The sequence below is a fragment of the Scaptodrosophila lebanonensis genome, unplaced genomic scaffold (genome assembly GCF_003285725.1).
Source record: "Scaptodrosophila lebanonensis strain 11010-0011.00,11010-0021.00 unplaced genomic scaffold, SlebRS2 tig00001410-arrow-pilon, whole genome shotgun sequence".
Classification (NCBI taxonomy): domain Eukaryota; kingdom Metazoa; phylum Arthropoda; class Insecta; order Diptera; family Drosophilidae; genus Scaptodrosophila; species Scaptodrosophila lebanonensis.
In genome coordinates, this window is record NW_022060738.1 from 6,924,087 (window position 1) to 6,948,005 (window position 23,919).

A 23,919-nucleotide genomic window follows, 5' to 3' on the forward strand; every position below is an offset into this window, starting at 1 on the left:
GAGAGGCAGAGCAGAGCAGAGTTTGATAGATGAATATTAAATAAATGAATACTCACTCTGGTCCTGTTCCACCTTGAAGGATGCGCGAATAATGTCATCAGCACTGGGATCCAAGCGGAACTGGAATGGTGGTCCATTGCTCTTTGAACGATCGTCATCGTCTGTGGCCAATATTTCGACCACTTTGCGTGGCGGTACATGCTCCGGTAATACAGGGCGATAGTCCTTGAGGAATTTGGGCGCGTTGTCGTTGATATCCTGCACAATTACCGTCAACGTTGCGGTTGCCGTCTTTGGCGGTGAGCCATCATCTATGGCTAAGATCTTGACCTGATGCCGGGGTACCACCTCGCGATCCAGGGACCGTTGTATAGTCACTGAACCATTCTGATTGATGGCAAACTGACGCTGACGATCCGAGGATCGATCTATGGAATAGGACACCTTGCTCTTGCCACCCTGATCAGGATCGGTGGCCTTGAACTTCTCCAGCTCGGTGCCAACCTTGGTGTCTTCGAACACGGAAACCTCCACGTTGGCTCGCTCGAAGTGGGGTTTATTGTCGTTAATGTCGCGCAGCTTGACCACGACCCATGAGTAGGCCACGTGGTACTTATCATTGTCATTGTCCTCGCCCTTGTCGTTCACCTGTATACGAAAACGGAATCCATTGCTCTGCAACTGATCCTCGTAGTCAAGCGGTTGCACAATTTTCAGGGAACCGGTGCCATCATTATTGCGCACCATGGTGAACTTATCGGCACCATAGCCGCTGTTATCGATCACTTTGTACTGGAACTTGTTAGTCTCGTCCTCGTCGTGCACAGTGACTGTGAGGATAGGCATCTCTGGCAGTGCTGTGCCATCCGTTTCGTCCACCTCAGTGAACCACTCATCTTTTGTAAACTGCGGGGGCATGTCGTTTATATCCTTGACACGTATAGAGGCCGTGCCAGTACCCTTTAACCCCCCGCCATCCATTGCCACTACTTGTATGGAATAGTCGGGCGTGCGTTCACGATCCAAACAGCAGACAGCGGTCTTTATCACTCCGGTGTCCGGCTCGATTTCGAAAATTGGTGAACCAGTCTCCTCCTCGATCACGTTCTTCTCAATTGAGTAGACAAGGCGCGCATTCGATCCTTCGTTGGGATCGTCGTAGTCCACGGCAGTCATGGTCATGACTACCATTCCGGCAGTTCCATTCTCAGTCACGTTGCCGAAGTAGACGCCCTGCGGGAAAATGGGCGCATTGTCGTTAATGTCCTTGAGGTTGACCTGCACATCCGCATAGCCAACAAGTCCTTCGCCGCCCTCGTCCTGTGCGAAAACAGTGAAGCGCCATTGTGGCCGCCCATTGGGCTGATCGCGATCCAAAGGCTGTAAGTGGTTGGAAAAGTTCGAGTTAATGTGTATACACCTACATATATTATGTACTTGTATTATGCATGCATAGTAGTATATGGATGCCTGTGTCCATTGTATTATATAATTTTAGCTGTCATGGCCACAAAACCGATTAGCATCAGTGAAAACATTGTTGTTGTGAGTTCCCCCCAACCCCGTTCCCCAAAACCCTATAAAATTAACCTTTCGTTGCCACACAATGGTGTCCCTTCATCCAATTCTTTCGTTCTACCCCTTGCTTCGCAACCGACCCCAACCCCATCCCCTGCTGCTTTATGTTGATTTTGACTTTGATATGCATTCATGGCGGCTCAAGTGATGCCCACAGGAGGTGGGGAGATGGGAAGCAGCTACCTTTTATATAAAAAGCGCAAAAAATGTGAGTATGTGTATGTTATTTTTAATCAGCACTTTTGTATCTCTTGGCTCATGTCGTAACGCTTATGCTTGTCTCTGACCCCTTCACCCCATGGACACACAACTGACAGGCAACCCAGCAAGGGCAGCCGTAGCAGCAACAATAGTAAAAGCTGCTGTTGTTGTTGTTATTGTGTTATGCATGGCGTTGACATTGGATTTGTTTGTACATCGTTGTACATACTCGTACATATGTAAAATATCCATATCCTTACCCAACGACAAGCTAAATAAAAAATATTTGTATGCGTTGTTGCTTTAATTTGCATGACAAATTTTTCGTCATTGTTATGACATTTTCAATTTAAGGGATTACTTCAGCCGTCTGGGTGTCTGCGCGTCTGCGCGGACTGGGCTCCACATTAGATTTATGTTCTGCTCGCATGTGGAATTATAATTTTATTAGAGCATGCTGTGTGGCACACATGTGCGTTCTAAACTACCCCATATATATACACGATATATACAAGTATATATATGTTTAAATTATTTTTGTTAATAGCTGCCGTCGCGGCAAATGCAACTGTGCAGTTGTTGCAACAAAATTGCCAAATTGGTCGCTGCTTTGGTGGGACTTGCTGGCCAAATGCGTTCTATTTTCTGGAATTTCGCATGGGAATTTCACTAAATTTGTTCAGTTAGTTTTAAAATATTTGCTTTGTACTGCAAAGAGCAGAGAGCTGAGAGCTTAGTGTTAGTGGGTTTGTAATTAATTTCAATTTATTTTATAATGCACTAAATGGAAATGCGAATGCCATTGGCAGCTATTATGGCTTAGAGCTCTTTAAAGCGGTACTCATATATGTGAACTGTCTCTGCTTTTTAAATTCGCCAAACAGACTGCACCATATTATGGCGTATATTTGTTGAGTAGGTGCGACTTAACCACATTTTCATGACCAATTCCAACCCAAATCGAAGCTGAATGTTAAATAATGAGCACGCGAAAAGTTTCGCACGTTCGCTCGGCTTAAGTGCCCGTTGATTGGGCGCTGCCTTCGCAGTCATGTTCAGACGTCCTTTGGCAGGCGCGGCGGCAATTTTTTAATTTAAATGCAATATTTATTTTTTCCTTCACTTTTTGCTGTATCAGCCACACTTGCTGCGGCTTACCGAGCGGCAATTTACCGTGTCTTTGTAGGTGTGTCTGGTTATATATATCTTATAATTAAAATTACAGCGCCTTTTAAGTTAAGACTCACCTTAAGCACGAATATTTCGCCGGTTGTGCGATTTATATCGAATTTGCTATTGGCCGGATTATCAGGATCAATGCCTTGACCAGTCAGGAAATATACAATATTCTGTGGCCGATCCTTATCGCCATCCGTGGCTGTGACCTATAGTCCAGGACAGTGTAGTTGCAGTGGGAAAATGAAGAATAAGTTTGCATATTAGTTTTTGCTGACATTTCAATAAGTTGGCCAAATAAAGACATTATGTTAAACAAAGCATATGCTAAGAACAATCCAAATAAATAAATAAATTTAAAAACAATAATTTGAAATTGCGTTAGCAGTATAGCTAAAGTGTTAGTTTTGTGAGCATTTACATTACTTGACTACACTACACAACTACAAACTTAAGATTGTTAAGTATTTAACAAATAGATGTTAATTTTCGATCATAAAAAATATACAAAGTATCATTATTTAACTGTCACATTTAAATACAAACAACTCTTGTGACTTTGAAGAACACTGAAATAATTGTCTTCGAAGAAAGTCGGGTATCTTTAAGTGTAAGGTGGTGCTTAATAAATTAGTGGGTTAAATATTTACATCCAGCAACTGTTAATTAACTTTTTTAAAGGACTGCTAATAAACTAAAATTCGTTCGATAACAGCTTTTTGAATTCTTTAGAAGGGGTACAATTACTTTTCGCCACCTTTGTAAGTTAATTAAGACACAAAGTCAACGAATCATTTGTTTAAGCGCTTTCAAGTCTTACACTCTTTAATTATTTTACTTGTTGCGGCTTATACTTGTAATGTGTCAAAGGTTTTAAATTTAAATACGTATTTATTTTTAATCTTTTCCTTAACCCAAATAAATGTATGTGAACAGACAATGCTAGAGATTAAAATGAAATATTGAGAAATCTTTAGAAAGGGGAGTAGGAGCTTGGTTTAATATTGACCACAGGGCTTAACTTTTTGTCCATATACTTAGTCTAATTAAATTAGAGCACAGATTACGGCTAAGCGTCCGGTCACCACAAACAAAGTATTAAACTGAAAATCTCACTTAAAACTAGTACGTTTAATGAAACCGCAAAACAAATCTGTGCAAAAATATAATCAGGCAGTGTGTTTTAAACGAACAATTGTGTCACATAAATAATTTAATAACAAGCACTAAATACAACCAGCAGCTGTGTAAATGTGGAAAAAATATTAGTAGGTAAATAAAGCGTATTCGTATTCTGTCAACAGTTCTACAGTATTTACAATTAAAGACCACAAAGACACCTGACCGGAAAGCATACAAACAAAATGGCTACAATGGAAAACCATGCAAGGCCAAAACAAATGGCTAAAAGTAATTGAAAATAAAATTAATGAAATTGCCGTTAATACTAAATGCCGCCACCTTTGTGACCGCTGGCGGGATTTCCTTTCAATTTGATTTCATTTGTTTTATGAATATCGTTTAAACGACGACACCGTGTTTTTCATTATTTATCTGTTTGCTTGTAGTTTGTGTTATAGTTATGTTATTTAAAATATACATATATATTGTACATAGAAGTTACAAATAGAGAGACAGAAAGAGATGAGCGTAATGAGTTGTGGTTGGCAAATACGAGTACATGTACAAGTATGTATGTTTGCATGTAGAGGAGTTATACAAGTATTTAATGTCACTTTTGCTTATGTACAGAGTGGGTTAATACAATAGGAGTTGAGTGTAGTTGAATTAACGACCTGCATGATGGTGAAGGGCGTGGCCATTTCCTCGTTGAGTGTGCGCTCGTACAGAGTTTGCGGGAAGACTGGAGGCAGATCGTTCTTATCGCGCACATTTATGACGATGGTTGTTTGGTTTTCATTTAAACTGTCCGAGGCGACCAATTTTAGTTCATACTAGTTCGTGTGTACGAGTATGTGTGTTGTTTGTGTTTGTAAGCATTAAATAAAGCACGTTGTCGTAAAAACAAAAAACAAAAATATATATAAAAAAATGAAAAACGGGTAAAACACAAAGAGGGTGAATAAATCAACAGTATATTTTAAATACGCATAAACTATAGAAATGTAAAAATTATTGTACATATGTAAATTTTAAATTAAAATGCCATATGGTATGTATAAGTGGCTGGGTTGGCTGGTCTATCAAGTGCAGCTGTGGGCTGATGTTGAGCCTAAAGCGTTGCTCACAGCCACTGTCAGTTAACACCCGTCAACGCCATTGAAATACTTTTGTCCCCTCATTTGCATTTCTCGCATTAATTTCACACGCTTGCTCACCAATTGAAATGCAATCATTTTATCGGCATATCTACTTAATTATGCATTAACAAAATTTGTAAGCAATGAAAGCAACTCTTTTTTTCCGCTACATACTATATACTCGAATGTTATTATACATTTCGTTTTTTTTTCATAAATGGATTTTTTTTTTATTTGCAGAGTGTGCTTTTGGTGAACGCATTAAGCACACGAAACAATTTATTTGCTTTGCTTTTGAGTAGCTTTTCATGCTCTAAAAATCCAATTCCTGCTCAATTATTTTCATCACTTTTGCTATTTTTGCTTTTCATTTAATTGCTCCTTTACTGAAACACAAGCTGATGTTGCGTGTTGTGCAATAATTGTGCAAACACAGTATTATAACCGGCCTCAACAATTTATGTGCATTTGCCATTGCGTGCAGAGTATTATGGATTAAGTCTGCCGTTTGTAAAAACAAGCAAAGCAAATAAGTTACCTAGACTCACCGAATTTAAATATTGCACCCATAATTCTCTTCTGTTAGTTTTAAGATTTTAAGATTTATAAAAAATAAAAAAAATATTGCACAGCTTATTTTAATGACACTGAGCGTTCTAGAGATTTCAAATTTTATTTAAGTTTATAAATTTAAATCAAATGGACAGCACCTTTTCCACTTCGTCGGCTAAAAAAATACTCCCGTTTCTTTAAATTGATCTAAAAGCTTAACTTTTTTTCAATTGGCATGAAAAATAGTATCATTTAAGAATTTAGTATTTATTTCTATAATGTATATTTTAATTATTGAAAAGTGCAGCTAACCAATACTTCTTACTGCCATTGAAATCTGCTACAGCATGCTCCATTTCCATGACTCGCATATGGATATACTTAAATTTCTCATGAGGAGGAATTGGAGAATTTAAATAAATAATAAATGCAAACGCAAAAACAAACAAAAACTGGAAAAAGTCAGCAAGTTTTTTGTCACGATTTTCACTTCCTTGTACAAAATAAGAGCATTACTCTCATTGGCTTCGCAAGGATATAAATTTTCTTTAATTTAATATTGTTTTGGTTTAACAAATGTCCTTACAGTTCATTTCTTTTTATTCATCACTGTCAACAGCAGCAAATAATTAACAAATACGAAATGTTACTGACCAGCAAAAAGTATGTCACAGAAAAAAGTGATGCAAATTTTAGGGACGACGAAAAGTTGTGGAATTTTACGACACAATGCTGCAAAATTGCAATGCTGTGAAATGCCAATAGTCGAACGATTGCATTTATTTTAAAAACCAACTGGTGCTTTTTTGCCATCATAAGGGCAGGGAGAAGAACGGCAATAAATAAATGAAATAAAAATAAAATGTTTTCTTAAACTAAGCCAATTGCAGTTCAATGGACATTTTATGAAATAAACTCATTCAACTTTGTTTTAACGAGAAGCACAAATATCAAGACATGCAGTACAACTTTAAGTAAAATGGAAATAAAATAGTTCGGTGAGGCCATGTGGCGGCAACATGGCGTATGATTGATGTGCATATGCAGAACAGCTATAAGGAATTCTAATGCAGCAAATACTAAAAAATAGTGAACTAAACAAAGCAATGACAACTCATGACAAAATCATTCAAAAGAACGCTCATATATAGACAGATATATTGATTGACCTGCAAGACGCGCTTGGGCAAATTGCGATCGTCCTCTTCTGTGATTTGCGTACGATATGTGGGACGCTCGAACACCGGCGGATTGTCGTTCACGTCCTTGACATGTATAATTACAGTGGTGTAGTTCTCCTTGAGATTATCGGAGGCGGCCAGACGCAGTTCATACTGGTGCGCAGCGTGTGAATGGTGGGGTTGGGAATTTCATGATTAAATCGCAGTCATTTAATACTAAATTGCGCACTGCATTATTAATTTTAATTAAATTGTTGCTGCCTGTCAAATATTTGCATGTGTTCGGAAAAGTTTATCGTCCGTTCGCTCGCTTGCCATTCGCTACAAGCCATCCAATCCAATTACAAATTCTTACAAATTGTATTGCCAGCTCAGAACTTTGTGCAACACGTTTTGCGGCCGCGTGCATCGCTGCACTGTTGCACTTGGTCAATTGTTTGAATTGAAATTCAATTAATGCTTCCTCTCTCGCTCCCACGTGCCTTAATTTGAGCGCGCTCATTCGTGTGGCCAATTGCTTTGTGAATGCATTTTCTATTTGACTTTCTGACCGTACAGCACATCACAGTAGAGTATAGCACGGCAGAGCATAGCACGCAGCTTGTAACTAAACTTGTTGAACTATTAAATATTTAACAAGCCTCGCGGTGCGATGGAAAAGTGCGCGTAAATGAAATTCAAAAGAAAAACGGCACCACTACACGCCCGCCCCTTCCTTTGACTTTCTTAATGAATTTTATAGTGGCCGCAAGTCGTCGTTGAAGTGTGGCGGCGAGAGAGAGAATTGCAAATTGAATGAATTGTAAGTTTTTGTTTTCTTTTGTTTTTTTTTATATCTTTAAGAAATTAAAGATTGCCTCAATTTTTTGCTGCTGATGTCGTGTTTGTTTGCTGCTGTTGTAAACAAATTTCACAGTTGAATTAACCCAAGGGATCATCTAGTGTCATAAATACTACGCCCTCCTCGGGAATTTGCCACAACAGCAACAACAAGAACAACGACAATAATAAGCACTCGCAAGTGGGCTGAAAAGAAGCGGAAACAACGCCCACCCACCCATTGTACTTACCCTGCGTCGCGTCTCATAATCCAAGGCTCCCGCTACATAGATGGCACCCGTCATATTTTTAACCGCGAAAGCGCCGCCGATGTTGCCGCTGGTAATTTCATAGCGTATACGTGAGGCTGTGAGACGCCAAAGAGCATGTGTGTGAGTGGAAAATAATTGACGACATTTTTCGTTAGACCAAAAAATTCGTGTGTGTGCGTACAAGTGTATGCGTGTGTGTGGGTGGCAGTCATGCAAATATATACTTACACTCATCATGATCCTTGGCTGTGACTGTAAGCACTGTATGCTGTATATCCTCGTTCTCATCCACTTCCGCTTCATAGAGCGATTTGTCGAAATAGGGCGGATTATCGTTTTTATCGGCAATGCCAATGCGTATGAATTTCGTCACTGCGGGTGGGACGGGAAGGAAGGAAACAAAGATTTGAGTTAAATTTTGTGTTGGCATTAAGTTGACAGCGCACTAAACAAAGTTTGCTGTATTTGGTGATTGGCACTCCCTCCTCGGCTCCTCGTCTGTCTCTCTGTCTGCACTCAAAAGTATGCAATTATCACGTACTTCACACTCGTCGCAGACACATGAATGAAATTTTCTCAGCCACGACACAAAAAGTTGTATGTCGATGTCGATGTTGGTGTTCGTGTTCGTATCTGACAATTGTCGCTGCCGTTTGTTCGTTTCGTTAGACTGAGCAACAATTTGACGCCTGTTATTGACGTGGAATCTTTTTCTAAATTTTATTTAGTACTGGCATGGGGCTATACTACTCGCCTATGTTTATGTGCTTGTCTGACAGCAGCGCGTTTTGCATATTAAACACTTTGTTAAAGTTCTGTTTGCCATTTTGGCCTTTCTTCGTATCCTTGCCGATGATGTAATTTATCGGATTGTAGTAAGATTTGAATATTACATCCACTGACAAAGTCAGAGCAACACTTAAGTGAATATCAAACAAACTTCACATTGCTTCAACATGCGTCCGATAAATAAGTTAACAAGCCCGACAAAATGCTCAGCCAAGTGTAAACAAAGCCCCAGACAATGCAATTGTTATGGTGCAAGACTTGGCCAAGTAAATTATATAAATCATTTATAATTGTAACAATCACAACAAATGCACAGCCAGATCCAGCAACAGCTACTTTAATTAAATGTATTAAACAAACGAAAGCACTTTGCAGTCTCATGAAAATATATGTATACCAGCAGGCAGTTGAATAGGTACGCCAGAGTTTCCAACCAATTGGCGGAATAGAAATGAAAAACAGCAAAATCAGTTAAAATCTTGTTTTAAATCTTTTTCTTTTAACTGTAGAATGAATAGAAATTTAAAAGTTTGCTCCGAAAGTGTGACGACTGCTTTCAAATAGATGAAATTCTTATTGCGATATTAAAGACTGATACATCATTATAATAGAAATGTTTCTAAGTTGATTTTAATTTATTTTTCCAAAAAATATCCTTAAACGTAAGATCTATAAGGAACACAACCGAAAAGTGAGTCCCAAAAGTATTCTGCTATTAATGTAAATTTTATTTAAATCTCACTCCATTGTAAGTATATAAAGGTGTAAAGTAGTTTGAAATGCTTCAAATGTTATGGAAAAAATGGTGTCTAAAAATGCATCTAACGGACGGAAGCAGACCTCCCCGACCCCACAAAGGACAAAGGACAAGAGAGATATCAATTCATTGGAAACGAGTGAGCCCAAATTAACAAAACTCGGTCAATAGACTCTTTTCCCTTTTCCCAGCACGAGCTTTTGTTTTATTTTTTGATCTGATCTTCCTTCCCTAGCTACAGAATTATCTCGATGCTAGGCTCAAGTAGCGTAACCTAAAATCAAATAATGCATTATTCAAATACTAGGAAGCACAGTTCTTAATAGAACCTTCCTTTAGCAGCTTGGTATTGATTGGATTGGCCAGCATTGTATTTAGAGTCAAATAGGAAAACTTATCTGAGCAACGATTTGTGAATACGCGCAGCTGGCTAGAGACGTAGCCAAAACTTTTGCTGTTAACAGCAGGCTGCTGAGCAGGATTCATGGATACACAAGTGTGAGTATATATGTAAGTGCGTGTGTGTGTGTGTGTATGTTGGTTTGTTTAACAGTTTACTTATGTACTTGTATCCCGCCCAGACCACAACACAGGCAAATCATCGTTACACAACTTACTACACAAATCAGATTTGCCCAAAAGGCAACAAAGTATGTACGAACATGTATGAATAAACATACACACACACCTGTGTGTTTGTTCAGAATAATGTTTTCAGCACTGTGGCTCATTTAGTGAAAATTATGCACATTTATTTGTGGGCAGCCTCATGGATGAGGCAACGGGCAAACATGGCGTATGTGTGATAATTTGTGTACTGTTCATTTACATTGGTACAACTAATAAATGTTTTAGTACATTTGCGTTCAATTTATTTCAGAGCGTTTGTGATTGCCAATCTCTGTTCGCTTGAAGACGGTAGACGGACGCCTGATTTCGTTTTAATTAAAACTTGAAAGCTAAGTTGGCAGGCAGCCTGAAATGGAAATCTGCTTCCGCATATTAAAGTAGCAATCAAGGCATCGTTGGAATTTATCCCACAAAAAAAAATTATAACTGATTACTGGGGAGTTAGATAAAAAGATGAGCCACTATACTTATACTTGGTATGGATTCCTCATTAAATCGAAGAAAGATAAGCTTTTTGATGTTATTGTCACCTTTACTTAACTTGCTTTACTTTTATTTGCCTTTACACGTCTATTAATCCGCAAATGTCTTACTTTTTTGGCGACTTCGAGGAATTTCCTTGATAAGAGAATACTTATTCTAAAGGATTTTTAATACCCTTCAGTGAGTACATTTTTTGCTTTGTCACCCAAAGCATTTTGTAGCATCCAGAAGAGTTTGTCTATCTGTCGGCATATTTTAATCACCATTTCTTACTGGATGGACACAAATACAATTAATATATCAACACCGACCATCTGATCTCAGTATATCTGTTTGGTGCTAACCTATTAATTATATCAATATCGTATCGATATGTACCTGTGTATGTATATTTAAGAATACTGCATTCTTCATATCGAATCGATATGTATCGATGTACATTTGAAGATATCTTCTTTATGGGTGGCCCGACTGGCAAGTTCAACACATGAATAAAAGCGTAATAGAAACTTATACTTCTTGAGTTTTTATACCTCATTAAATTGAGGATCAATAATATCACATTCATAGGTCTTACATAATGGATGATCTAGAAACAGTATAGATTAAAAAACTGTTTGTTTATAAAGATATTGCCCCAAAAATGCATATTAAGGATATTGTTCTTATTATTAAGGACGCAAGAGGGCTTTTATTTAATTCGAGACGCATTTAAATTAAACAAAGCATTTTGTTGTAGGCATTGTGAAGGACATTAAGCTTCGGCGCAGGCGAACCTAACTTCTTAGCACATTAAAACTCCAACAGGTCTTTGATTTATTTTCCATTTCATCCGAGAGGAATTTTCGTTTTTATACAGAAGTACTATATTACAAGTATATATATTTATTGTGCGTGCGTGTGTGTTTGAAAAAGCGCTTAAGCATGTAATGCCATGGCTTGTTTTCGTTTGTTAGTTGAAAATGTAGACGTTGCTGGCTTTTAATTAAAAGCGGCTGCCCTGACAACCAACAGAGACATATTTATATGCTATAAGTAGATGCTTGCATTTATGTAAGTTTGTATATAAGTGTATGTACATATGTGACCTCAAGCTGGCTCACTTAGGCACGCATTAGCTGTCATGAATTTTCATAAATGCAATTTAATTTAATTTTGTACGCTTCTTTTGTTGCATAATGTTTTTCATGGCTTCTGCCTCGAATATGTTTCATTAAATCTGCACAATTTTTCGTTGACTTTATTATACAAAAATTCAATATATTTATAAATGCATTCACTTATGCATAGTAAGCTGCATGCGTGCATGTGCGTGTGTGTGTGTGTAAGGGAATATTCAATATTGATTGAATGCCGACGTTTAACTTATGAACATTTCAGGATTCCTCAGAAGCCTTTTGAGTTCTGACATCAAAATTCTGTATGAAAACCATTTCTGGGGGTTTATTTTTCATACGTAACCTTTGCGTTCAATTTGGATATAAAATTTATTGTTATTTAACTTTAGAAAATTTGCAGAAAAATATTCAAGTGTTCAAATGTAAGTAGTAGAAAAACAAATGTGTGCAGCAGCAAGTTCCATTATGAAAGAAAGCTGTATAACTATTTAAAATGGAAAGTTAATTCATAGCTCAGCAGAATACTACGGTTTTTCATTCCTCGAGAAATATTCTCTATTAATATTAATATTCATTTGAAACCATTTCCAACTATTTGTGACCTAGAAGTTTGGCCTTCCCATATGATAATTTATTAGTTTAAATGAGAGAAATTTTGAGAAATGGAAGTCAGAGAGAACTCTCTGGCTCGGGTTAAATATTTCAAAGGGTGTTCTCGTAAGTTTAATAAACATGGCCGTCGTGAGATAATAGCAGGAGAATTCTTGATGCAGTGTTGCTCTACAAATTGACTGTCGGAGTTGTTGATTCCTCTTTAGATCCCTAATATCGTATTAAGGTTTAACACCTTACAGACCAACTAGAAACTTTCCGCTTTTGTTAGGTCAACTTATAATAAGTTTCTGACTACTTTGTGCAACGAATCGGGGCAGTTAGGCAGTGATTTGGATATATTATTAGATCAACATCTATATTTATTATTATTTTTTTACATTGTACTTTTTAAGTTTTCCCCTGTTTTGTTTATTGATGAAACAATAAATCTGATTTTTTTGTTCCATTTACATATGACGGTGTATGTGTAAGGCATCAAATTTTTACATTGCAGTCACTTGACGATTGTAATAAAGCCATTTCGATGCTTTCTTTTTAGACAATCTGGCTGACTCTCAACATCGACAAACTGTTACAATGATTGGACAGCAAGTTGGCACAAATCGAATTCCAATGCCATAAAAATTGGCAATGACGGCAGTTGGGTTTGTTGCACTTGTTACCAGACACCAGACACATTTATTGACTGAAGGACAATTGAGCCAAAAACAAAGTGGACTTTAAAAAATACTTAGCACACATAGAGGAGTGGCTCCGTTGTGTTTCAAGAGGCAGAGCGAGAGCCAAATAAATAGTATTCCATTTTTATTTGTCGCCGTGGCAAGCCGAGGCATGCCACGCTCAGTTGCACATTGACAGACTGGCTGACTGAATGCCGGCCTGCCTGCCAGCCTGCCAGCCTGCCTGCCTGCCGTATGAAGTGTCATAAATTTATTCGCTACTTTTCGCGTGTGCACGCACGCATACTAATACATGCTCAATATTTAAGCACCCGCAAACACACACATACAGGGAACGTGCTGTGGCACAATGTCAAATCGAAGACGCCATATTTTTTGCACATATTTCTTAGCAATCTTTGCCAGTGTCCTTGTTCGTTCTCGCCTTTCTTCGCCTGTTTGCTTCTTTTGGTAAAGTTTATCATCAAGTTTTGCACTTGAATGAATTTTAACGATATTTAATGCCGGCCACGACACAACTTTTTTGATTTTTGTGTGTCTGCTGCACAAAAGTTTTGCGTTCGTGTCCGGCTTTAAAGGCTAATTGGCCAGCAGCATTGGGTCTGGTGGAAACTTTTTAATTTTCAACTCGTTCGGCTGCATGACTTGCAGTTCCGTTTTTATGGCCAGTGAGAGCACTACACAACATTCTATGGAACGAAATCAAAACATGAATCGCTGCCCCGGACGGGAGCGGGAATGGGCAAAAGAATGGGCTGCGGAAATGTGACGGCCATTAATGGGGCTTAATGTGGCCGAGCGCCTCTCTGCCTGCATTCAAGTCGCCGGCCATAAAGTTAATGCATGTAGGAGCAGCAGATACGAGTCAGTATCAAATGTGGCCAATGGCTAATGTTGGCCAAGCTACAACAGAGCTAGTAAGCTGCCTTTACACGCGCTCTGTATCTAAATTGTTGCAAAATGTTTTATTGCAATTCTTAAACTGTCATAAAAATTGTTGCGGTTGCTTGCAATGCATTTGTCGGTTGACTGCCTCGTTGCCTGCCTCGGCTTTTATTATTGCCTGCATCTGGGCAGATGGGAAGATGGGAAGATGGTTGGATAGAGCGGGAATTCCTCTATGTTGCACAAATTTATGCAACACTCGAGGTGCTACAATGTGTTGCGGTTTTCATGCATGTGTGCTTGATTTTTCTGTGTAATGTATATGATTGTCATGTTTGCGGCTTGAGGTTTTTGCATTTACATTTCTACTACGAGTATTCGGCACAGATGTGCCTTACTGATGATGTCATTCATGCAGCTTCAATGCAGTATTTTGTTACTTGAAAGGCGCTTCAAAATACACATCTTTGTCGACGTCATTGACTGAAACTGGAGACGAATACTTGCCAAGATAAATTGACGCCTCCACTGACAATGCCAACAACAACAACCGAAGGGCACTTTTAATTAGTTTATGTGCAGGCGACAGACATTTAAATCTATTGACAAAACTCTCAGACACTGCGTCAATGAATTTTGTCCGATATTGTTCGGGGTCGGGCCGAATCAACAAATTCCATTCACGTACTTTCCATGCGTTCCAGAATTTATTAACCAAATTTCCTGAATTAATTAGGCCAAATATTTATTTTACTTCCCAATGACAAATTGGTGGTTCGGGCAAAAGTCAAAGGGGTTTCAATTTCAACGTGCGCGAGCATGATTTATGGCCAATGAAGGCCCTCCTTGTTCAATATGAACTTTGCGAGAGAAAGGGAATTTTTAGTGCTGCTAAAGCAACAGCTTCCCTAGTAACTGAGAAACGCAAACAAGTCGGTTTCTGTGGTCTTCATTTGTTGCTGCTGATGCTCCTGACATACTTTTACAAATTCACATGCCCACCAATTTGCCTTGGAAGCAAACAACATGACCAGAGCAACATGTTGAAATGTGCTTAAGCTGCTGCTGCCCAGATATTTGTAGTTGCATTTACAATTGCACAATTACCCAACGGCCACAACGCTCATAATTCTCTTCAAAACACGAGCTGGCCAACCAAAAACGAAAGTACCTGGCTACACTTGACGAAAATACGTGCAGCATTAATGCAGACAAACCTTCAAATCAACATGTAGATATCGGACTCGGTTAGCAAAGCACTCCCCAAATCACCTGAGTTAAAGAGCTAAAAGTTGAAACGTTTTAAGCACTTGAGAACCCAAATATTGTATTACCGGGGTAACCTATTCGAGCAAATAAATGTTTTGTTTTTCCTTTTTGCCAGAGTCAGTTCGTAGGTATAATTGTTTGTTGTGGCTTTTAAGAAGAATTTTTGGAAAGAAAAATTTTCCAAAACGTAAACGTTTTGCATACTATGTGGTTTCGACTTACCACAACAATCGAGAAATATATCTTGTTCGTTTATTTTCGATGTAGAAGGATGTGGATCCGAAACAATTGTTGTTAAACTCAAGTCAAAGGCAATTGTTAAACATTTTTTTATTATCTTCACTTTATACGCCTACAAAGGTTTAATCTTAATTTACAAGCTACAGGCGGGAGAAATCCCTTCAGGCGACATTATACAAGTATATTGTATTAACTTCGTTCCTTCTAGTGCCGCAGGAAATTTCCAGCCCCCACATCTGAAACACTGTGCTTCAAATTTTGCACTTGACTCTCCTTTTAGTATTCTGTGCGTTAATTATAACGAACTCTACCATGTATTCTCATCTAATCAATCTCTTAGTACTTTAGTCAGCAACATTTTGTTACATTTAACTCAGCAACAATAAATACACATACGCCTTTTTTGCGACTAAAATACCCCTTTAAGATTAGTACCGTATTTCTGCATTTCTTTAATATTAAATTCTGTTTTTAAATATGTCAAGATATTTCTTTGTTCTAAAAATTGGCAGTAATATGATTTTCTATTGAATTTCAAATAAATAAATATTGGGCTTTTTTTGTTTATTTTTTACTTTCATAGCGCTTTTAATAACTTTTTGTTTTAAATAAACTGTATGCAGATAGATTTTTGCATTTCTCCAGCCTTAGATCCAAGTCCAGGTTCAATCGAATACAGCCTCATTCTGAAAAACAAACAATCTTTTTTGAAACTATTCTCTAAGTGTTACTATAAGGCCAGAGGCAATTTAGGCAGCCTAGCAGCGCTTTGAATTCGACTTGGTTTTGTTGCAGAAAATATTGGCAATTTATGTTGAAATGCAACCATACGGCTCAGAATTAAGTGTCTATTTCTGGACTTCTGCCTAGTGCGAAGTGGCAAAATGCTTGGATATTTCGCATTGAATGTAGCTCCGGCATGGGTATTCAAAAATTTGGACTGCTTAACAAAGTTGAACAAATTGAAGTGCGAAAACTTTGACTGCCTGCTGGGCAGTGAAGCCATGTGCATTAACCCATCAATGTGTCTCGCTCACTTAACTGTCATTTAAGGTGATCTTGCCGAATTTGTAAAACGACGGAAGTCCCTGAATGTAATAGGAAATGGACAGTGCACCTAAAAGCGCTTCATCATGGGGCAAAAACTTGCGCACCTGCTGTCCCAACTACGACTATGCCCAGCCAACACACTCTCCCAAACTCTGGGCGACTAATCATGTTGAACGGCGGACACAGTGCTGGCAGGGCTGACACTTTGCCGCGAGTGTGCCAGTTGGAGGGCAAAGTTGTAACCTCTTCTTTACTTCGTGTCATAGTTTAAATTATGTGCGAAACTTTGGCCAAACTTTTAATAGCATACCAAGCACAGGCACAAGCACTAGCTCAGGACAGTGCCCAAGTGGAAACCTGTAAACAGGTCGATGTGTCGATGTGTGGAGTGCTCCTTTCGATGTGCTCTAGCGGCATATGTTGCACATTCACGCATTGATTAGTTACACTCGCCGTTCCACCATTAGAATACACGATAGATGGTGTCCAGGAGTCGACGCCAACTTTCCCGTGCGTACCAAGCATTAAGGATTTACTGGATAGGTAAGAAGGAGCAACAACAGCAGCAGGCGAAATGAGTTTACTGGGCAGTCAGGCATTAAATTGTATCTTTCAGCGCAAAACTTTTTGGCCTGCATTGACGACACAAAGCAGACAACTTGACCTGTGCCCCAAGGCGCTCGAGAATATTTGTTTGCCTGAACTATTTGCTGACAAAAGCAAAGGAAAATCGACAGTTGAAGACATGACAGCTCCTCGTACCATATACCCACTCAGTTTCGATTTCAATTAAGCTGCTTCGATGGGCTTTAAAGTCAAATATTTGCCTAATTGATCTGAGGCAATGAACTCAACACTAATGATGAAAAAGAGTCGCAAATTACAAAGCTATTAATAAAATTTCCTTTGCTCGATTTTCCCGACCTTGACTGAGTTTCATTCGATGCGTGTAAATAATGATAGACGCAGACACATACACACACACATACATAAATTTATATACACATGCCATCATACACACAAATTGAGATAATTATCGTACTCGGATTGCCATTAAGCATCCAGCAGCCAAGGAAAAGAGCAGGCCAGAAGTTGCAGACGCGCCGTTTGATAAACTCGCATTAATTACATTGATTTATGCTCTCACGCGTACGCACGCACACACGCACACATGCACACACGCACACATGCACACACGCAAGGCAAGCGTGACTTATAGACACGTCAACAAAATTACACACACACACGCACGCACAATCGAGGACTAACAGACTTAAAGTTGAAAAGTCGCCATTGACTGAAATGTCTTTGCTTTCTTAGTTAAGTCTTCCCCATAAGGTGGGTGCAAGGCAACAGCTGCGTAATAAATAAATTATTTTTTATAATTAAGCTAAGATATACTTTGTTTTGCCTGTTACATCCTTTGTTCAATCCTAACACAGCATTTTATAAGGAATACGCGTATCGGGTAATAAAATATTCGGTTGGAAATTCTCTATTAGTTTAGCTATTTGTTAGCATCAGTTATTCTTTAAACTCTAAATGTAAAAGCAATCGAATTCAATTATTCTATTCTATTTGTCGACTGTAGGTGGAAATTAATAATAAAACCTCCTGAGCGAAAATATTTATTTATTTATTTCATCTTGCTGCTAAAATTAACGCAAAGCACGTACTTATACTGCTATGATCTCTATTGCAAGTTGCGGCTAAAATATTCCAAAGGCACAATAGGGAAAGCAACCGCATATCCTCACGAACATGGCACTTAACTGCAGGGATATGCCGTAGCCAGTGCCTAGGACGAAAGCGTGTGCACATGCATTTTTATCTGAGACAATTACTTAATGGACATGGACACTTTCATAGAACACATTAGGCCCGTGTGCTCGGACTTTTCAGTGCGAACAGAGCTGTGTGCGGTGCTGTGAGACATTCATATTATTGACAAATTCTGTAACACGAACAACCATTTTGCCGCTTTGCAGCGTTAGTCCTCACAAAGCCAGTGGCACAGGAACACAGAGCCCTTAAAAGCAGTTTAGGAAATATTCAGAAGCAAGGATCGTCAGCCTTGCTATAGAGCAGACACTTTCAGAGTTAAAATGTAATTATCCACTAGCAGAAACTCAGCTTTGAAATACCTTATTTCTGAATACTTGAAAGATAAAAGATCTTAATCCAAATCCAACTGAATAAAGAAAGTGATTGTGGATGGTTGAATATATTACGTGATGAAGTTGGTGGAGAATATATAACTGATTTCCTTTTTCATGCATAATTTGTTTACCATTTTATTTTATTTTAGAGTCTCATAACATGTCTATGTTTGGTATCCTAACACTAATATATATAAATAGAAGCAAAAGCCTTTAGGTTGGTGCGAACAGGAAGGACAGAGACCAACTTTAACATTAAACTAATGTATTGCATTCAAAAGAGAAAGTATGTATGTTTACAAGTATTTAACTAAATTCAAGCATTCTTTCAGGCACGGCCCTTAGACATTCATATGTGGCCTACAAAATACCAAATTTTGCTTCTGCACGTCCTTGTCTATGGCTACATACTCAAACACATACACTTATACAATCAATCAATTTTTTAGTACAATTTATCAAACTATTACACAGTAGAACTGTTTGTTTTTTTGTTCGTGCTGGAATTGTGTGTTTTATTTTATCATATCATGGGACTGACATTAAAATTGTGGTCTAGTTTTCTACGCTGTACACACACACTCACACACTCACACACACACACACTGACACACACACACACTGACACACAGTCGCTTATAAACACACCCACGACCATCAATTGGATATGAGATTTTTATTTGCTTTTTCGCTTTGTCACTTAATTTCATAGGCAATTTTATGCGCAACGTGAGCGCTAAAGGAGAAAGAAGGGGCGAGGGGCACAGGGAGGGCACAGGAGGAGAGGGGAAATTCACAAGCGATGTGCACGAAATCACATCAACAATGTCATGTGCATGTTTTGTCAATAATATTTTCCATTTGATTGATGTTGTTACTTGGCATGGCCATAAAAACCATTGAAATGTACTTCAAATGGAGAGATAGAGCTGCATGGCGGACGAGTGTGCCACTGTCTATGTATGTGATTGTGTGTTTGTTGTGTTTTGTTGTGTGTGTGAGTCGGCGCACCGATATCTATTGAGCTTGTTCATAAAAGTCTCGAGGCAAGCGAGGCTAGCTGCGTGTCTATCTATCTATATACATTTCTGTGGTTTTCATAGCAGCTGCAACGAACAATGTTTGGCTTTTATAGCCGCGATTTTGTTGGTTTTGTTGTCGTGCTTGTGGATGGAATTGATGTGAATTCCTGCCCTGCCACTCTATAAATTGTGTTTATGCAGTGCAGTCGGCTCCATTTTGAAACATGTTTGCAAAAGAAAATATGCCAGTGGTTATTTTTCTTACTGTCCATCCCTAATGTACGACTATATTCATTGCGCTCTCCAGCACATATGGTTTTGCATCAATTAAGTAATATGGTGATAGGAAATTGGAAAAGAAATAACGTCCCTTTAATTCCACCTGCTCCTTTTAATCATTCAGCAGACTATAAACTACTCGTAATAGTGTGATAGGTAAGATTATATTTCTGTTTTGTGGTTTGTCGCTACTTAATGACATTGTTGTCTGGCAAAAAGCAGAAATTATGCTTACAACTATTTATTATTACTTGGCGGCAATTGTACAAAAGCAATTTTGTTCAATTTCCAAACTATCTACGAATCAATCAAATGTATTTCTATGTTTTTCCTCTATCCTAAAGTAAATCTTGTAAAGATTCTAAAGTATGTAAAGTACATACTCCTGATTATTTGTCTTGTCTTTCCTCCCTCTGAACGTTCCCAATTACACGGGTCCATAAAATTCTTTTCTGTTTTAGTCTATTTCAATTTTTAAAACTCGTACTAAGTTAGCATACTGATATATCTGCTCTAAATAAACAATCTCTTCAATTTAACATTCTGTTAAGAGGCTTAACAGAGAGATGCTCTTTATTAAAGAGCATTTACCATCCGTCCTCCTCCCTTTAAATGTAAAACGATAAATAAAGGTCTGATATCTGAACAGTTGTTACTGTCAGTTATTTTGAAAAATTTATGTATATTTTCCATTTCATTTATTCAATGACTGCCTTTCTACTAAAATTTTATTTCAACTAGCAAATAGAACAAATAGAATCAAAATTAATTCTGCAATGAGCCGAACTATATAAATGTGTGTCTATATATACTATAGTATGCATATAGTATATAGTATAGTATGCACATACATATATGCACATACGAGAAACGAACCAACAACTAGAAAATATATGCCAATATTCGTTTCAAATAATGAAACGGATGCTTGGCTTATCTCTTGCCATGCAGATATCACATGCGATTTTGAATTTCTAAAATTTCATTCATTCATGAACATGCATACATATGTATGTATATAGAATTATTTTGTGTAAATGCACCAACCGAGTGGGTCTTGAATCGAACAATGCTAGCAAAAGCTACATTTTTTTAAATTCCTTTCTGTTGCTGTGTTCAATTTTTGGGTAACGGAAATGGCGTTGGCAGGAGATGTGCGTACCCCGTGTTTAGATTTTCCATTGCAAACACAATGTTGACTTGGCTGACATTTCGCTGGCATTTTTGGCGATTTATAACCAAACATAGATATACAAAAAAAAAAAAAAAAACAAAAATCGTTCTTGGGATTGGTGTGAACAACACATAACGGAATTGTCAAGTGCAAGTGCGGGCTGTCAAACACGGTCCGCTCCCATTGGAGGAGTACTTTGCATGAGAGTTAAAGGCCAGCGAAGTAAACAAACACGCACAACCTTTCGAAATAAATATTCCGGCATGCTCGTAAAACCAGACGTATGCGCAATGTTTGTTTTTTGTTTGTTTCGCTTTGGTCAGTCCACAAATCTTCTTGCTATCTTTTTGGAGTGTGGCACGAATTTTTGGCTGGCTAACAACTGCTATGCATATTTTTTCACTTTAAACCAATTTTTTGGCTTCCATTCTGTTAGTGTACGAGTACAAGTATGTACACGTATACAAGTATATGAGCGTGTTTTCCTCTTTTTTATTTTATTTTATTGACACACAAGTGCAAAAACGTTGAGCTCGTTTGTTTGCTGGCTGCAGGTTTCCTTCTACGTTTTGGTCTTCTTCTCCTTTTTAGTTTGCATTTTGGGTTATGTTTGTAAGCGGCTTAAAGTTTTAGGATTCGGCAAAGTTAACTGCGCTGCTGTCGTTGGGCTGAACTTTTGGCGCCAAAGTAATTAAAGTTTTGCAAGACAGTGAAGGCATTGGCAAGAGAAAGGAACAGTAGGTGCCACCAACCTGACTAGGAGTCCTCGCCATTTTTATGCATAAATACATATTTGATTTACCTGCAAAGAAATAAAAGAGTGCAATGTGTTAGAACTTAGTTTAAAAAGTTTCGCCAAAAAATATCTTTAATTAATAAGGTTCAGACAACTTGCACATTCCTTTACTTTTCAACTCAATTTAAAGCTCAGTTGTCTCTAATACTTATGTATTAGTTTATATATATATATATATATATATATATATATATATATATATATATATATATATATATATATATATATGTATGTATGTACGTATGCAAAATATTAGGATGTTTTTGCCATTTACCAACTGCAATGCATGGTCGGGCAGATAAGCTGCTGCATCTTATGCAAATGTAATTAAAATGCAACACAGCGCTGTTTTACAATATTTTCTGCACTTTTTTTTTGTTCATCTTCATTCCATGCTGCTATGCTTGCTTTGCCTTGCCTTGACGTCCTTGCTTAGGATTAAGCTGGCTTAACAAATGCAAAACATACAGCTGCACACATTTGTCTGGGCGGGTACGTTTCTCTGTTTTGCCCTGGCAATTTGGGCTCGTAAATGAGCAGCAGCAGCAGCAGCAGCAGTAACAACAACAACAGTAATGAGTGTAACTAGTACTACTGACGCATTTTCATGTTTTAATTAAAACTAATTTAAGTTAATTAAATGCATTCTAGACAACAGACAGCAATGACAGTCATGATAGCAGTTGAAATAGCAAGTACTCAAGCGTGAAATTATCTAAAGTTGATTATAAGGAACGCACACACACACACACACACACACACGCCCATACAAAGATGAATAGCAGGTGCTTTAAACACGCACGAATTCGCTTGACAAATTACTTAATTTCAAAAATCGCCACACGTATTGCCTGGCGACCCTGACCGCTCATATAAATGCGTCAGATTAGTTAGGGTAGAAGCAGGTGGAAGCTGGTAGAAGCTGATGTCAAAGGCAGGCGCCCCAAAAAGTAGGCAACGAAAAATGTACGCAGCAGTTGACATAACCAATAACACAACCCAAAAATCCCTCAAACACAGGCACACATGCACACACACACACATGCACACACACACACAGAGTGAAAGTGAAAGTGAGCGCGCGGACGTGTTTCTTTCGGTCGTCATTCTTCCTTCATTTTTGAGTAGCAAGTTGGCTGCAACAAATTGTTTTTTACCCAACACTTGGTGGTCACTAAGGTGCGGAAGGTACTCACCCCTGTCTGTGACACAAGCCTGGTCGGGTGCCACTCCTGCCCCATCTTTGTGGTTTGGTGGTCCGGCGTCTGGACTTTGACCCCTGAACTTTGATCCCTACTGAGACGTACTAGCGCTGGTCAAGCAGGCCTAGCGTGAGTATACTTTTTGTTTTTATTTTCGCTGTTGCTCCGCCCACGCGCTATAGGCAGTCGCACAGTTGCATTCACAACAGCTGGCTGCCCAGCTTACGCAGGGTTGCATTGTACCATCTGGTGGCCACCCAGCCGCTCCTCAAGAGAGTGCCAGGCTTTGACACCAGAGGGCGGTTCAAGGCTTGGTAAATTGCAGCGCTGGTGCTGCATACTTTTAGGACCTCCCGGTAATTCGGACCTAATACTCCAAATCCTGGTGCAGCCTTTTAGGATCAAAACATATTTTGGCTGGGTTCTTAAGCGAGTTTATATAAAGGCCGGACGGGCTATATTCCAACCCCTACCGCATCGGCGGTGCATCCCAGTGGGGCTCTGGTGACCGAGCAGGGGCGGGATAACCCCCATCCCGTCAAGGAGAAATACTTGGCCATCGAGGGAACTCGCCACGAATCCGCCTCGATGACCGACATGCAACGGCATGGGCTACAGAAAGTGGCCCCCACCGACCAGCCACCAGGCGTACAACCGGCGCAACCTACGGTCTACCTGGAGTCGCCTCTTTCCTTTACGCATGGCGCGCCTTTGGCAACCCTGGGTGAAGA

General features: G+C 38.7%; 1 protein-coding gene and 1 long non-coding RNA gene across 2 annotated transcripts in view; both read right to left on the minus strand.

Moving 5' to 3' along the window:
• LOC115630547 (neural-cadherin) overlaps nt 1-23,919 on the minus strand; it is a 154,607-nt gene that overhangs the window by 15,284 nt on the left and 115,404 nt on the right. Inside the window, exons 12-16 of the mRNA XM_030527156.1 lie at nt 8,269-8,412; nt 8,020-8,135; nt 6,938-7,102; nt 3,027-3,164; nt 57-1,380 (exon numbers count right to left, since the gene is read on the minus strand). Coding sequence (XP_030383016.1) covers nt 57-1,380; nt 3,027-3,164; nt 6,938-7,102; nt 8,020-8,135; nt 8,269-8,412 — 1,887 coding nt within the window. The remainder of the gene's footprint in view (nt 1-56; nt 1,381-3,026; nt 3,165-6,937; nt 7,103-8,019; nt 8,136-8,268; nt 8,413-23,919) is intronic.
• On the minus strand, nt 21,663-23,770 carry LOC115630550. Its single transcript, XR_003996094.1, has 2 exons — nt 23,183-23,770; nt 21,663-21,992 (listed from the first exon to the last, which is right to left on the minus strand). It is a non-coding gene; the product is annotated as an uncharacterized LOC115630550 (long non-coding RNA).